Genomic DNA, 17765 nt, shown 5'->3' with positions numbered 1-17765 from the left:
TGATTTATATGGCAGATATTTAAAGCATTAATCTGTAGAAATTCAATCAAAAATTATGATGTCACTTAACCAGGCAAGTCTTTTTTTTTTTTAAGATTTTATTTATTTATTTGACAGGGAGATATCACAAGTAGACAGAGAGGCAGGCAGAGAGAGAGGAGGAAGCAGGCTCCCCGCTGAGCAGAGAGCCCGATGCGGGACTCGATCCTAGGACCCTGGGATCATAACCTGAGCCCAAGGCAGAGGTTTTAACCCACTGAGCCACGCAGGTGCCCCTAACCAGGCAAATCTTATGAGCTCTTTATTTAATCTGATTTTTAAGTTTATGAATTTTTCCTGAAAGAAAAAAATCAAAAGAACTCTGAGGAGGGGGATGAAATTTTTTAAAAATTCACTTTTGGCAGGATACCTGGATGGCCCAGTCAGTTGAGCATCTGACTCAATTTCAGCTCAGGTCATGATCCCTGGGTCCTGGGATAGAGCCCTATGTCAGGCTCTGTGCTCAACAGGGAGTCTGCTTGAGGACTCTTTCCCTGTCTCTCTTCTCTGCACTTACCCCTGTTTGTGCTCTCTCTCTCTCTCTCTCTCTCCATCTTTTTTAAAAAATTCATTCTGGGGCATCTGGGTAGCTCAGTGGGTTAAGCCTCTGCCTTCAGCTCAGGTCATGATCTCAGGGTCCTGGGATCGAGCCCTGCATCAGGCTCTCTGCTCAGTGGAGAATCTGCTTCCCCCTCTTTCTTTGCCTGCTGCTCTGCCTACTTGTGATCTCTCTCTCTCTCTCTCTCTCTGTGTCAAACAAATAAAATCTTTTTTAAAAAAATTTCATTCTGGGGTGCCTGGGTGGCTCAGTGGGTTAAGCCTCTGCCTTTGGCTCAGGTCATGATTTCATGGTCTTGGGATTGAACCCCGCATCAGGCTCTCTGCTCATCAGGGAGCCTACTTCCCCCCACCTCTGCCTGCCTCTTTGCCTGCTTGTGATATCTCTCTCTCTCTCTCTCTGTCAAATAAATAAAATTTTTTTAAAAAATTTTCTCTGTTAGTAGTGCTAGAATATTTTTAAACTTTACAGAGATAACAAATACATGTCAACCCTGTACTTCATCTTGTTTTTATTAAATTATTAGGATAAAATGCTGGTATTTGGCAGCCCAACTAATTGAGCAGCAGTAGATCCTATTTTTCAGTATTGTTGGTGCCTTCTGATGTTCCTTCCTTTTTGGACTTCCCCAGCGCATTACAGATGAAGGTGTCGTGCAGATATGCAGGGGCTGCCATCGGCTACAGGCTCTGTGCCTTTCTGGCTGCAGCAACCTCACGGATGCCTCTCTCACGGCCCTGGCTTTGAACTGCCCAAGACTTCAGTAAGTGCACCATGCTTTTGCTTTGTAGCTCAGAGCTTGCTTGACCAGGAGGGTTTCCTGCAGGAAGGGAAAGGCTTACCAGCAGGTGGATAGGTAGTGATAGAGGTGGTGGCAGTGGTTGGGTTATTGTTGGCTTTTATCAGATGGGTTGGGGTAGAACAAAACGTAATCTGGTTTATTTAGGAATGTATGGGAAGAGTGGATGGGTACTGAATTGTATACACCACCAGGGAACCTGAACTATAATTTCTTGGTGGACTTGACACGTGTGCCCACCTGATTTGCCTCATCCTGTTATAGCTTTGACCTCAGAGTGACAGCCTCACATCCCAGTGTTACCAGATTCTCCCCTAAACCAGATGCTAAATGGACAGAAGATGGGGAGGGGATCACAGTCAACTTATTTCTCACCTTTCCTAGAAGAAGAAAGTTTTGTTTTAACAAATAAAGATTGATTTTCTCCAATAACATTATGAATAGTAAAACTTTAACTATGGCAACTTTAACTAAGTACTAATCATAGTTCACATCAGTTAAACTCATTTAGGTTCCAAGCTCTGTGCTGGGCAATTTTATAAGCATTATCTCATTTAGTCATCTCTACTTCTCTAGGAGATATGCAGTCATTCTCACTTGTTTTTCAGATGAGAAACTGGGAGTCAAAGAAAATCACATAATATACCCTGGGTCATATGAGAAGGAAGTAAAACTAGAGTTTGAACTTGAATTGTTGTTCAAAACCAAAAATCTTAGCCCTTGTACAAAAGACAGAAGAACGAAACTTATTTTGTTGTTTACTTCTCAGTGAAACTGATCAGTTTCTCATGCTTATACCAGTTTCACATCTTTTACTGATTATCTATTGCTGTCCTTTGCCCATTTTTCTTACTGTTTCATTGGGGATGATTCTAGACAATTTTGATATTTCTGAGTAGTAGAAGGAATGTGGGTGATCAAAACTGGTCAGAAAGGTGGTCAAAACTACTGCTACAGGGGCGTATTTAACTTTAAAATGTTATTTCTCCATCCCTACTAAGCATGGGCATTGAGAATTAACTCACATTTTTCATTGGCTACAAATTTTTAAAATTCCTTTTAGGGTAACTGGGAATTTCACTTTAAATACAATATATATAAAGATCGTTTTGTTAAGTAAAACCTCATTTTAATTGTGTTTAAGAGCCAACAAATATTGGAATAATATTATTTGAAAATAGCAGCAGTAGCAATGTCCTGGAATTGTGGGAAGATTCCTGGGTTTTCTCCCTGAATTTGGGCTAGAACTGTGGGACTTAGGGCAGGTTACACTTTCCCCTAAGTCTTCTTCCCCTCATCTGTCCTGTGGGACAGCATTTGCATTTACTCAGGACTATTCCAGAAGCAGAGGTGTGTCAGAATGCAGAATAACCTCAAGAGTGTCCTTCATAAAGTGTGTATTTCTATTGTTAACCAGTCACTGCCTTTTCCTCCCACGCACTCTGTATCCCAGGATTTTGGAGGCTGCCCGATGTTCCCATTTGACTGATGCAGGCTTTACACTTTTAGCTCGGGTAAGCCAGAGGTTTCAAAAAACAAAACCAAACTATAATTTACCTCTCTTATTTCAAAATAACTTGCTGTGGTTTTAAAGTGTGCAAAAATTGTATACCTTTAGAAAGGACAGGTACCAAGTAGTCTAGGGTCCTCAGGATACGTTTTCCCATTTTCCCCAGAATGCTAAGGTGGTCCTGTAGGGGGTTCTGGAGCAGGTCTAAACCTCACTCTCATTTGGTCAGGCACAACAAGAGGAATTTCCTCCCTGGCGGGACATGCCCTTCCTCATTCAAACCCTGACTCAGTCTCTCAGTAGCTTCCCCAACTGAGCTGTTATCTGCCTCTGCTCCTTCTTCCACATCACCCAGCAGATGCTGACCATCATGGGGGTTCGTCTTTTCTACAGCTGGGAACCCATGACCTTCTGGGGATGGTGATACTCTTCCTCTACCCTAACCTTCACCTGCCCAAACTGTGCCTGAGCACCCCACCCCCATGCTTTCCCAAGCCTGTTCTATGGTTAAAATTTACAGGATGATATCCATAGCCACTGGGAAGGTAGGGGCCACTACCTTTCCAGGTGAGAGAAGGATTGTAGCCCAGGATGGCCACATTCCCATTGCCAAAGGGAATGTGATTCAAAAAGCACCTGCTCAGAAGTGCTGGCCCACTGGGTCACTTTAGGAACATACTCCTAAAGGGAAGAGAACAACGATACTGGGCCAGTACTCAGAGGGATACAGCAAGCCAGCCATGTTGCCCTGACCACTGACCACATGGTGGTGGTGGGGGGGGTGTCTTATGGACTTTTCCAGAATTGCCATGACCTGGAGAAGATGGATCTTGAAGAATGCATCCTGGTAAGCAGACTCCTGACAAGTCCTACAGGGCTGCCCCTCAGACCTGAGAGACAACCAGGCATAGCCAGAGACCCCAGATGACTGTTGTCTGGACCCTCCTCATCCCAGCATGTCAGGAATTGGGACCCCCATAAGGGCTAGGGTAGTGGGATGCATGAACTTTGGGCTCTTCTCAGCCATCAGAGCTATAGCTGAGAAGTTCAGGGTAGCTCCAGTTTTTGCCAAATATTAAAAAACAAAACAAAAAACCTTCCACAGAACTGAAGGGAGAAATAAGTTTGCATGTCCAGTGTTGAGGTGACTACAGAGGAGAATCCTGGGGACCCCCTTTACCTACTCCTTCTTTGTCCCCTGTCCCTGGGCCCCCTTGGGGCACCAGAGGAGAGACCAAGAACGGCTTTGTGTCTACAAGATTTGAGGTTGTTGGGAAGAGAAGGGCTCCCAGCCTGAATGTGTTTGAGATGAGTTTTTAATTGTTTTACACCTTTTGATTCTTATGTTCAGGAGAAACCAAACTTAGGTATTAAGTTCTGGTGTGGAAGCCACATTGACACAGCTTGTTTCCCTCCAGATCACCGACAGCACACTCATCCAGCTCTCTGTCCACTGTCCTAAACTGCAAGCCCTGGTGAGTCTGAGCTTTTCCTGACATTCTTCACCGCTTAGGGATGAAAGAACTCTCCCTCCACAGCAAGAATCTGTGTGGTTTTCCTTTTTGTAAAGGTATCATCATTCCTGGTTTCAAAGATCTATTAGTTGGGCTAAGTTAGGAGGCAGGTTATCTAAATGTTACTGGTTTCATCTTAGGATATGAACCTATAATAGAGACCCATGTCCTTACTACTATGTTCATGTCCACTGTGTCAGCTGTGTCAGAGAGAGTGAAACTTAGCATGTTACAATGATAAAATCTAAACAAGGATCCTTTTCGGTATGCCAGTTTTAAACTTGTAGGATGTATCTTCAGCAGGTTCTGCTGATTCTGAAGCTTGCTTTATTTCCTGGTTTCCTTTTCAATACCAGAGCCAATTTTGGTGAGCTTTTAAAAATCTTATTATGCAAAAAAAAAAAACTTATTATGCAACTCATTTGTTCTGGAAGCTATCCAAGAAGAATTTTAGCAGTTTATGATATTAAAGAATAAGAAATATAGCCCAAAAGGAAATCCCCATGACTGTCTTCATTGCTAGAGAGTTTTATCTTTCATCATGATTTATCAAAACTCAGTGATATTGTGTAAGGAGCCTAGGCCATCAGGTGTCTAGTCAGTCACTGTCCTTTCAGAATGACAAGTATACAGGTTATCTAACTGGTAGAAAGCTACTCTTGATGATATGAGACAATTTTGTTATCAAACCACTACTCAACTGGGACACAAGAGGAAAAATAGGGACTCAAGACTTGGTAACATTTAGATGAATATTTCATCCATTTTAAAATGAAACATTGAACACCTTGGAAAATAACAATGTGAAGTAGAATGTATGTTCATTTTTCAGTGTCACCCCCACAGTCTGACCAGCATCTCCTGTCTTTCCCAGTTACTCCATCTGTCACTGAATTGCAACCAAGACTGAACCTAAATGGGTCCCTTTGAACTCACCATCTTTTCATTGTCAATCTCCATTTGATGTCTCTTCCCCTTTCCCACTCAGCCTAAATTGTGTGGTCAATTATTAACTCATTTCCTTGATCCTCAAGATTTTCCTTCTTCAATTAGCTCAGCTGCCATTCTGTTTAACTGTCAGCTGCTGAGCCATTCTTGAAGTAGGAACAAGAGTGCAGTAGAGAAGGGCTCAATGGCATTTTTTAATGGAGGAAACAGCACATATTCTTAGATTGACAGAAGCCATGGCTGGGTTTCAGAGTGAGGGAGGAGAGCAGATGAGGCTGAATGGGAAGCAGGACCAAAGCCTCATAGCCCCTGCTAAGGAGAATAGACCTGCTCCTCTCAACTGTCTCTGTGAGCCTTACCAAGGTGACATGAAAAGCTGAGATGGGGGCATACAGTCTGAAGGGCCAGTGTTCTGTGGCACACCTGAAAGAGCAGCCTGGCCCATATTTTGTTCCCAAATTGGAGACCCTGCTTTATTCATTTCTTCTAATTTTCTCAGCTTAGAATGTTGAGATTCACTAGATTCTTTTGACTACTTCTAGAATTTTATAAGCAGAACAATTCCATGCTCACATGGGGACCTACAAATCCTGTACCAGCTGCTGAGACTAAACCCCATATCCAGTTTACAGTAGCCTCCCATAGCTAAGACTTTTAAGTTTATCCTCACTTACATCTTGTCCTCTGATTTGGGTGCATACAAATTTATGACTGTTATATCTTCCTGAAGAATTGACATTTTTCTCATTATTAAATGTTCTTCTTTATCACTGATAAAACTCTTTGTCTTGAAGTCTACTTTATCTGGTGTTAATATTAGTCTTTTTATGCTTATTTTTGCATACATATCATTTTTCTTCAACTTATTTATGTTTTTATATATAAAGGCTATCTTTTATGCAGTCTGATAAACTCTCTTTTAATCAAAATGTTTAGTCATTTGTATTTAATGTAATATTGATACAATTGGGTGTTTTCTCCTTTTTGTTTTCCGTTATCTGCTCCTTCTTTCCCACCTTCTTTTTGAGTTAACTAAATATTCATTTTAACTGCATTTTAATTTGTCTGTTGGTGTTTTTAGTCATATCTCTATGCCTTGATTTTTTTAGTGCTTGCACTAATAGCCAAGGAAGCTTTCTTCAGTGGGAATTTAGGGGTAGTCTAGGATTGGAATTTAGACTGTCAATACCCAAAAGACAGAGATGGGATCTTCCCTCTTTACCAGTAGCACCTTGCAGAAGGCTTAGCCAGAGAAGCCACTTCCAGTCCTCTTTGGGGATAAAGTGGGGTGTAAACAAGCCAGCCCAAATCTGAAAAAGTCAGACACAGAAATTGTTGTGTGAGTAATGAGGGTGATCCCTACAACTGTGGTGCTTCAGATCCCAAGGATTGCAGCCCTTTTCAGGAGACTGCCAGCAGTTCCCTGGCCATACTAGAACCCCACCATGAGAAGCTGCTGTTTTGGAAGAAGTTTCCTGCACTCAGGAATCCTAAACCTCCCCAAGTTTGCTCTACCCATAGTATCAAGCAACCTTGTCATGGCAGCATGACCAGCTTCTTCAGTTTCACACCACCAAACTCAGGGAGGAAAGGAGGATGGAAAGAATTCTTGATGTTGAAACAGATCTCAGGGGAAGATTCTGGGCCCTGGAGAAGAGGAGAATGTCTGGATTACTCAGGGCATGGCCTATCCTAATTTTAACAGATAAGTGGCTTGAATTTTTTTCTTTTTAACATTTCAATTTGAATTCCATTAAGTCCCTGGCTTTTGGAGGGGAGCACTGCCCAGAATATGGGACACACACCCTCATACAAACACACTTCTGAATCCTAGGAGACCCCTAACAGCCTAGTAGAAATGGAAGGGGGGTAAGGAAAAACAAGTCTGAGTGCTATCATGTCAGCCTCCTATCTCTGCTATAAGTGAACTTCCTTAGCTTTAAAAATAGCAATAATAAGTCCTTCCTTATCAATAATCACTCTAAATGTAAATGGATTAAATTCCCCCAATCAAAAGACATAGAAGGGCCAAATGGATAAAAAACCATGACCCAGCTATATGGCTAGACCTAAAACAATTTAACTTTTAGAGCTGGAAAGAAACAAACCAAGCCCGGAGTTAGCAGAAAGAAGAAAATAACAAAAATTAAAGCAGATATAAATTTAAAAATAGAAAATAGAAAAAAATGAAATAGTTTTTTTAACAAATAAAATTGACAAACCCTTAGAATAACTATGGAAAAAAGGAAAAGACAAGTAAATTCAGAAACAAAAGAAGAGACATTACAATTATGACATCAGTAAAATGAATCAAATATGAACAGTTATATGCCAACAAACAATAATCTAGAACAAATGAATGAATTCCTAGAAACATATAACCTAGTAAAAGTAAATCATGGAAAAATGGGAATCCTAATCAGACACATAACCAGTATGGGGGTTAAAAAAGTCATCAAGAACCCCCTAATGAAGACAAGTCTGGGACCAGATAGCTTCTCTGGTGAATTCTACCAAACATTTAAAGAGGAATTAGTACCAGCCCTTCTCAGATTTTTACCAAAAAATTGAAACGGTAAGAACACTTCCAAACTCATTTTATAGGCCAGCATTATTTTGGTACCAAAACCAGACAAAGACACCACTAGGAAAGAAAATGATTGGTCAGTACCCCTCATGAATATAGATGGGTACATGCTCAGTAATTTACCAGCAAACTGAATCCAACAGCACATCAATGGAATAAAAGGTAAAATCACAAGATCATCTCAGCAGATGCATATAAAGCATTTGATGAGGGGTGTCTGGGTAGCTCAGTTGATAAGCGTCTGCCTTTGGTTCAGGTCATAATCCCAGGGTCCTGGGATCGAGCCCCACATTGGGTTCCCTACTCAGCGGGAAGTCTGCTTCTCCCTCTCCCACTGCCCCTGCTTGTGTCCCACCTCTCTCTCTCTCTGTCAAATAAATAAAAATCTTTATTTAAAAAAATTTGATGAAATTCTACACCTTTGCATTATAAAAACTCTCAACAAACTAGGAAAAGAAGATCAAGAATGAGACAAGGGTGCCCACTTGCACCATTTGTATTTAACATAGTACTAGAAGTCCTAGTCAGACAGATTAGATAATAAAAAGAGATAAAAGACATCCACATTGGAAAGAGAGAAGTAAATTTATCCTTGTTTGCAAACAACTTGGTTGTTAAGAGTAGAAAATCCCAAAGAGTCCATTTTGAAAACTTAAAGAACTAGTAAATAAATTCATTGAAGTTGCAGGATACAAAATTAACATACAAGATTTGGTTGCATTTTTATACAATAATAATGGACTATTCAAAAAGGGGATTAGGAAAAATTCAGTTTACAGTAACATCAAAAAGAATAAAATACAGTCATCTGGGTGGCTCAGTTAGTGTCTGCCTTCCACTCAGGTCATGACCCCATGGTCCTAGGATTAAGCCCCAGGGTAGGCTCTCTGCTCAGTGGGGAGCCTGCTTCTCCCTCTCTCTCTACCTGCCATTCACCCTGCTTGTGCTTGCACACACTCTCTCTCTGTCAAATAAATAAAAAATCTTTTTAAAAAAGTAAATACTTAAGAATAAACTTAACTGGGCCACCTGGGTGGCTCAGTGGGTTAAAGCCTCTGCCTTCGGCTCAGGTCATGATCCCAGGGTCCTGGAATCGAGCCCCACATTGGGCTCTCTACTCAGTGGGGAGCCTGCTTCCTCCTCTCTCTCTCTCTGCTTGCCTCTCTGCCTACTTGTGATCTGTCAAATAAACAAATAAAAATCTTAAAAAAAAAAAAAAGAATAAACTTAACTAAGGAGATGAAGGACTTGTATACTGAAAACCACAAAACACTGATGAAAGAAGTGAAATAAGTGGAAGGACATCCCATGTTCCTGGATTAGAGGTGTTAATATTATTAAAATGCCCATACTGGGGCGCCTGAGTGGCTCAGTGGGTTAAAGCCTCTATCTTCGGCTCAAGTCGTGATCCCAGGGTCCTGGGATCAAGCCCCACATTGGGCTGTCTGCTCAGCAGAGAGCCTGCTTCCTCCTCTCTCTCTGTCTGCTTCTCTGCCCACTTGTGAACTCTGTCTGTCAAATAAATAAATAAAATCTTTTTTTTAAAAATGCCCATACTACCCAAAGCAATCTACAGATTTATTGCAGTACCTATCAAAATTTCAAAAATATTTTTTACAGAAATAGAGTGATGCTACAATTCATATGGAGCCACAGAAGATTCTGAATAGCTAGTCCTGAGAAGGAACAAAGCTGGAGGCATCACACTTCCTAATTTCAAGTTATATTTTGAAGGTGTTGTAATCACAACGATATGGTACTGGTACAAACACCACATGTAGACCAGTGCAGCAGAATAGAGAGCCCAGAAATTAATCCATGTGTATATGGTCAGTAGGTTTTCAAGAATTTAAATCAACACCTTGAAGGGAGATTAGCACTCTCATTTTCACTGTAGCACTATTCATAACAGCTAAGATATGGAAACAACCTAAATGTTCATCCTCAGATGAACTGATACATAAAATGTATTCCGTACATGGAATACCATTCAACCTCAAAGAGAAGGAAATTCTGCAATATATGGCAACATGGATGAACCAAGACATTATGCTAGGTGAAATAAGCCAGGCACAGAAAGACAAGTACTGCATGATTCCATTTATAGGAAGTATCTAAAATAGTCAAATTTATAAAATCAAAGTCTGGATAGGTGGTTACTGGGGAGTGTGGGGAGTTATCAACTGGCGTAAAGCTTTTGTTGAGTAAGATGAATAAGATCTAAAGAACTTCTGTAAAATATTGTACCTATAGTCAAAAATAACATACACTTAAAATGTATTGGAAGGATAGAGCACATGTACTTTTAGCACAGTAAAATCTAAAAAAAAAAATTACTGTATAACAGTTATATGAGGGTATTACAGTAGTCAAATTCATAGAAACAAAATGGTGGTTGCAAGGGGCCAGAGGCAGGGACATGGGGAGTGCTTTTTAATGGGTATAGAGTTTCAATTTTGCAAAATGAAAAAGTTCGGAAGATCCATTGCACAATAATGTAAGATACATTAACACTATTGAACTGTATACTTTAAAATGGTAAAGATGATAAATTTTAAGTTATGTGGTTTTTCCCACAATTAGAAGTTTTAAAGAAAAAATAGAAATGAAAAAAAGAAAAAGATCCCAAGACATTAGGAAGAAAGAAAAATGGAAAGAACAGGAAAAATGTATAAATAAACATTTTTCCTCTGAGTTTTCTAAGTTTTATTTGATGAAGCAAAAATTATGACATTGGTATGGTTCTCAGGGTATATAGAGGAAGTAATTAAGACAGCATATTGTAGGGGTACCTGGCTGACTCAGTGGTGCATGCAACTCTTGATCTTAGGGTTGTGAGTGCAAGCCCCACATTGGGCATAGAGTTCACTTAAAATATATATATATATGTGTGTATATATATATATATATACATATATGTATATATATATATATATGAGGATGGGTGAAAGGACTTTTTAAATGGAGGTAAATCAGGGCAAACAGAAACTAAAAGAATTTGCCATCACCAAACCAGCCCTATAAGAAATATTGAAAGGAGTTCTCTAAGCAAAGAGAGAGACTAAAGGTAACATAGACTAGAAAGGAACAGGAACAATATACAGTAGCAGTAACCTTCTAGGCAATACATTGGGACTAAATTCATATCTTTAAATAGTTACCTTGAATGTAAATGGGATAAACGCCCCAATCAAAAGACACAGGGCATCAGATTGGATAAAAAAAACAAGACTCATCGATATACTGTCTGTAAGAGACTCATTATAGACCCAAAGACACCTCCAGATTTAAAGTGAGGGGGTGGTAAATGATTTACCTTGCTAATGAACATAAAAAGAAAATGGGGTGGCAATCCTTATATCAGGCAAATTAGATTTTAAGCCAAAGACTATAATAAGAGGTAAGGAAGGACACTATACCAATACTTAAAGGGTCTATCCAACAAGAAGATCTAACAGTTGTAAATATTTATATGCCCCTAACAGAGGAGCAGCCAATTAATAACAATCAAAGAACCATATCAACAATAAGACAATAATACTGGGGACGTTAACAACCCCTTCACTGAAATGGAGAGATCATCTAAGCGGAAGATCAGCAAGGAAAAAAGGGCTTTAAATGACACAGTGGACCAGATGGAGATCACAGATATATTCAGAAGTTTCCATCCCAAAGCAATAGAATACACATTCTTCTCTAGTGCTCATGGAATATTCTCCAGAATATGGAACATTCTCCAGAATAGAACACATTGTGGGTCACAAATCAAGTCTCAACCAGTACCAAAAGATCAGGATCATTCCCAGCATATTTTCAGAACACAATGCTCTGAAGCTAGAACTCAATCACAAGAGGCAAGTTGGAAAGAACTCAAATACGTGGAGGCTAAAGAATGAAGGGGTCAATGGGCAATTAAAGAAGAATTTTCAAAATTCATGGAAAAAAATGAAAATGAAAACACAACAGTTCAAAATCTATGGGATGCAGCAAAGGTGGTCCATAGAGGAAGGTAGACAGCAATACAAACTTTTCTTAAGAAACAAGAAAGGTCTCAAATACACAACTGAACCTCACACCTAAAGGAGCTGGAGAAAGAACAGCAAATAAAGCTAAACCCAGCAGAAGAAGAGAAATAATACAAATTAGAGCAGAAATCAATGAAATAGGAACCAAAAGAATAATAGAACAAATCAATGAAATAGAAGCTGGTTCTTTGAAAGAATTAACGAGATTGATAAGCTCCTGCCCAAACTTGTCAAAAAGAAAAGAGAAAGGACCCCAACGAATAAAATCATGAATGAAAGAGGAGAGATCACAACCAACACCAAAGAAATACAATTATAAGAACATATTATGAGCAACTATATGCCAACAAATTAAACAATCTGGAAGAAATGGATGCATTCCTAGAGACCTAGAAACTACCAAAACTGAACCAGGAAGAAATAAAAAACCTGAACAGACCCATAACCAGTAAGGAGATTGAAGCAGTCATCAAAAATCTCCTAACAAACAAGAGCCCAGGGCCAGGCAGCTTCCCAGGGGAATTCTTCCAAACATTTAAGGAAAAATTAATACCTTTCTCCTGAAACTGTTGCAAAAAGTAGAAATGGAAGGGAAACTTCCAAACTTATTTTGTGAGGCCAGCATTATCTTGATCCCCAAACCAGACAACAACCCCATCAAAAAGGAGAATTATAGACCAATATCCCTGATGAACACAGATGCAAAAATGCTCACCAAAATACTAGCTAAAGGATCCAAGAGTACATTAAAAAGGATTATTCACCACAACCAAGTAGGACTTATTCCTGGGCTACAAGATTGGTTCTTTATCTGCAAATCAGTATGGTATACCACATTAATAAAAGAAAGAACAAGAACCATATGATACTCTCAATAGATGCAGAAAAAGCATTTGACAAAGAACCATTTCCGTTCTTGATTAAAACTCTTCACATTGTAGGGAAAGAGGGCACATACCTAAATATCAAAAAAGTCATCTATGAAAAACCCACAACAAATATCATTCTGAATGGGGAAAAACTGAGAGCTTTTCCCCTAAGGTGAGGAACACGGCAGGGCTGTCCACTATCACCACTGCTATTCAAGATAGTACTGGAAGTCCTAGCCTCAGTAATCAGACAACAAAAAGTAATAAAAGGCATCGGAATTGGCAAAGAAAAAGTTTAACTTGCACTGTTTGCAGATGATATGATACTATATGTGGAAAACCCAAAAGACTCTACCCCAAAACTGCTAGAACTCATACAGGAATTCAGTAACGTGGCAGGATATAAATCAGTTGCATTTCTATACACCGACAGCAAGACAGAAGAAAGAGAAATTAAGGAGTCAATCTCATTTACAGTTGCACCCAAAACCATAAGATACCTAGGAAAAATCTAACCAAAGAGGCAAAGAATCAGTACTCAGAAATCTATAGAATACTCATGAATGAAATTGATGAAGACACAAAGAAATGGAAAAACATTCCATGCTCATGGATTGGAAGAACAAATATTGTGAAAATGTATATGCTACCTAAAGCAATCTACACATTTAATGCACTCCCTGTCAAAAATACCATCAACTTTTTTCACAGAAGTGGAACAAATAATCCTAAAATTTGTATGGAACCAGAAAAGACCCCAAGTAGCCAGAGGAATGTTAAAAAAGAAAACCAAAGCTGGTGTCATCACAATTCCGGACTTAAAGCTGTACTACAAAGCTGTAATCATCAAGACAGTATGGCACTGGCACAAAAACAGACACACAGATCAGTGGAACAGAGAGCCCAGAAATGGACCCTCAACTCTATGGTCAACTAGTCTTCAACAAAGCAGGAGAGAATGTCCAGTGGAAAAAAGTCTCTTCCACAAATGATGTTGGGAAAATCAGACAGCCACATGCAGAAGAATGAAACTGGACCATTTTCTTATACCACACAAAAAAGTAAACTCAAAATGGATGAAAGACCTAAGTGTGAGACAGGAATCCATCAAAATCCTTGAGGAAAACACAGGCGGCAACCTTTTCAGCCTCAGCCACAGCAATTTCTTCTTGGATATATCACCAAAGGCAAAGTAAACAAGTGTAAAAATGAACTATTGAGACTTCATCAAGATCAAAACCTTTTGCACAGCAAAGGAAACAGTCAACAAAACCAAAAGACACTGATAGAATGAGAGAAGATATTTGCAAATAACCTATCAGATAAAGGGCTAGTATCCAAAATATATAAAGAACTTATCAAGCTCAACACCCAAAGAACAAATAATACAATCAAGAAATGGGCAAAAGACATGAGCAGACATTTCTGCAAAGAAGACATCCAGATGGCCAATAGACACATGAAAAAGTGCTCCACATCAGTTGGCATCAGGGAAAGACAAATCAAAACCTCAATGAGATACCACCTCACACCAGTTAGAATGGCTAAAATTAACAAGTCAGGAATTGACAGATATTGGCGAGGATGAAGAGAAAGGGGACCCCTCCTACATTGTTGGTGGGAATGCAAGCTAGTGTAGCCACTCTGGAAAACAGGAGATTCCTCAAAAAATTGAAAATAGAGATACCCTATGACCCAGCAATTGTGCTACTGGGTATTTGCCCCAAAGATACAAATGTTGTGATCTGAGGGGACATGTGCACCCAGATGTTTATAGCAGCAATGTCCACAATAGCCAAACTATGGAAAGAACCTAGATGTCCATCAATTGGTGAATGGATAAAGATGTGGTATATGTATACACACACACACACACACACACACACACACACACACACGGTGGAATATTATGTAGCCATCAAAAAAGTGAAATCTTGCCATTTGCAACAACATAGTTGGGAGTAGAAGCTATTATGCTAAGCAAAATAAGTCAATCAGAGAAAGATAGTTATCATATGGTCTCACTGATATGAGGAATTTGAGAAACAACAGAGGATCATATGGGAAGGGAGGGGGAAATGAAAAAAGACAAAACCAGAGAGGAAGACAAACCATAAGAGACTCTTAATCTCAGGAAAGAAACTAAGGGTTGATAGAGTGGAAGGGGGTGGGAGGAATGGGGTGGCTGTGTGATGGACATTGGGGAGGGTATTGCCATGGTGAGCGCTGTGAATTGTGTAAGACTGATGAATCACAGACCTGTACCCCTGAAACAAATAATACATTATATGTTAATTTAAAAATGAAAATTTTTAAAAAGGGAGATAAAGTTTTCATATTTAACTCAACCTATAAAATATTGATGCCAGTACGTGGTGATAAGTTATGGTTACATAATATAATACCTAGAGCAACCACTAAGAAGTCTACAAAAGAAAGACACTCAAATACAATAGATAAATAAAAATGGAAAAATAGGTAAATCAAAATGGAAATCTACAAAAAATGTTTCAGAGACTCATGGGCAGGCAGAGAAATGAAGATCTGAAAGAATAGGGGGTAGAGGGTCAGACTTAAGCCCAAGCATATCATTAAATATAAATGACTTTTTTTTTTTTACAGATTTTATTTATTTATTTGAGAGTGATATAGAGCACAATTAGGCAGAGCAGCAGGCAGACGGACCGGGAGAAGCAGACTCTCCACTGAGCAGAGAGCTAGGTGTGGCACTTGATCCCAGGACTCCAGGATCATGACCTGAGCCGAAGGCAGACACTTAATGGACTGAGCCACCCAGGTGCCCCGATATAAATGGTCTTAATTAACATACCAATTAAAAGGCAGATACTGCCCAAATGGATAAAATAACATGATCCAAGTATAAGCTGTAAGAAATTTACTTTGAATGTGATACTATAGGTTGGCTAAAGTAAAAGAAAAAGATATAAAAAAGAAACTTTTTTTTTTTTTAAGATTTTATCTATTTGAGAGAGTGTATGCAAGAGAGCACAAGCAGTGGGGAGAGACAAAGGGAGAGGGAGAAGCAGACACCCCACTGGGCAGGGAGTCTGTGGGGCTTGATTTCAGAACCCCAGCATCATGACCCAGGCCAAAGGCAAACTCTTAACTGACTGAGCCACTGGTGCTCCCAAAAGAAACTTTATAAACAAAAGAAAGCAGGAATGGTTATATTATTACTAGATTCAGGAAACTTCAGAGCAAGGAGAATTACCAGGGAGAGAGAAGGTTATGACATAGAGATAAAAGAGTCAATCCACCAAGATGATGGGGTTCCGGGGTGGCTCAGTCATTTAAGCATCTGCCTTTGGCTCAGGTCATGATCTCAGGGTCCTGGGATCGAGCCCTGAGTCAGGCTCCCTGCTCACCCTGGAGTCTACTTCTCCCTCTTCCTTTATCCCTAACCCCCACCATGCTCTCTCTTTCTCTCCTTCTCAAACAGATAAAATCTTAAAAAAAAAAAAAAAAAGATAATGCCATTTTTAATGTATATACATCAAACAACAGAGTTGCAAATTATGTGAAGCAAAAACTGATAGAAACAGAAGATCACAATTATAGTTGGACACATCAGTATTCTTCTCTCAACAGGTGATAGAACAACCAGACAGAAACTCAGCAACTATAGAGAACTTAATACCGTTAAGGGAATGCAAACTGTCACAGCCACTCTGGAAAACAGCACCCTAAGCACAATTTTTTAAAAGTTCAACTAAATGAAAATTAAAATAGAACATATCAAAATATGTTGGATGCATTAAAGCAGTGCTAAAAGGGAGATGTATGGCATTAAATGATTACACTGAAAATAAAGAAAGTGTTGGGGTGTCTTTTTGCTCAGTTGGTAAAGCACATGACTCTTGATTTCAGGGTTGTGAGTTCAAATTTATACTAGCACCCACACTGGGTGTAGAGATTACTTGAGATAAATAAGTAAACTTGAAGACAAATAAGGAAAGTCTTGATAATCTTAAACTCCCACCCAGATGAAACCAGAAAAAGAAGAACAAAATAAATCCAAAATAAAGAAAAGAAAGAATGTGCTAAAAATAATAATAGAAATCAATGAAAGTAAAAAATGAAGAACAATAGAAAAAACCAGCAAAACAAAAGCTTGTTCTTTGAAACAGACCTATAGCAAGACTGATGAAGAAATGATACATTACCAGTAATGAGAATGAAACAGGGGTGCTATGGTCTGAATGTTTGTGTCCCCCCAAAATTCATATGTTGAATCCTACCCCCCAACAGGATGGTCTTAGGATCTTGGGGAGGCGACCAGGTTCAGAACTTCCTCATGAATGGGTTAAATGCTCTTATAAAAGAGGCTCCAGATGGATCCTTCCCTGCATCCACCCCTGGAGGAGTGTACAGCGAGAAGGCATTGGCTGCAAACCAGGAAGGGGGCCGTCTCCAGCCATCACATCACATCTGCCTGCACCATGATCTGGGACTTCCAGCCTCCAAACCGTGAGAGAGAAATTTCTGTGGTTTATAAGCCAGCCTCTCTGTAGCATTTTGTTACAGCAGCAGGAACAGACTGAGACCTGTACCATCACAAGCCGTGAAGACATTAAAGGATGATAAGGGAATACTAGGAACACCTCCACGTAAATCCATTTGACCACTTCCAGCACATTTAAAAGCACAGACCAGCACAGCTCATTCATTATAAAACATCATTTGAATAGCTTGTTAGTACTAAAGTAATTGATTTATAATTTTTAAACTGCCAAAACAGAAATCTCCAGATGGTTTCACTGAAGAGTTCTATCAAACACTGAAGCCAACTACACAATTTCTTACAGAAAATAGGTGACAGAGTACTTCACAACTCATATGAGGCCAATAATAACCTGATATAAAACCTAGGTAATAATAGTACCAAGAGACAAAA

The 17765-nt window shown here is 39.4% G+C and overlaps 1 protein-coding gene across 6 annotated transcripts in view; it reads left to right on the top strand.

Moving 5' to 3' along the window:
• FBXL2 (F-box and leucine rich repeat protein 2) overlaps positions 1-17765 on the top strand; it is a 148426-nt gene that overhangs the window by 115938 nt on the left and 14723 nt on the right. For 4 of the 6 annotated variants that reach the window (XM_004774184.3, XM_013046666.2, XM_045089070.1 and 1 more), the window contains 4 exons: positions 1231-1361; positions 2851-2911; positions 3710-3754; positions 4326-4382. In XM_004774184.3, the coding sequence (XP_004774241.1) occupies positions 1231-1361; positions 2851-2911; positions 3710-3754; positions 4326-4382 (294 nt within the window). Of the gene's footprint in view, positions 1-1230; positions 1362-2850; positions 2912-3709; positions 3755-4325; positions 4383-5253; positions 7537-17119; positions 17339-17765 lie in introns of those variants that run through there. The other 2 variants (XM_013046667.2, XM_013046669.2) reach the window with 2 other exon arrangements.

The sequence above is a fragment of the Mustela putorius genome, unplaced genomic scaffold (genome assembly GCF_011764305.1).
Source record: "Mustela putorius furo isolate JIRA1106 unplaced genomic scaffold, ASM1176430v1.1 tig00003834_pilon_pilon_pilon, whole genome shotgun sequence".
Lineage (NCBI taxonomy): Eukaryota > Metazoa > Chordata > Mammalia > Carnivora > Mustelidae > Mustela > Mustela putorius.
Note: the sequence above shows the minus strand (reverse complement) of the source record. Positions and strands in the feature narration are given on the sequence as shown.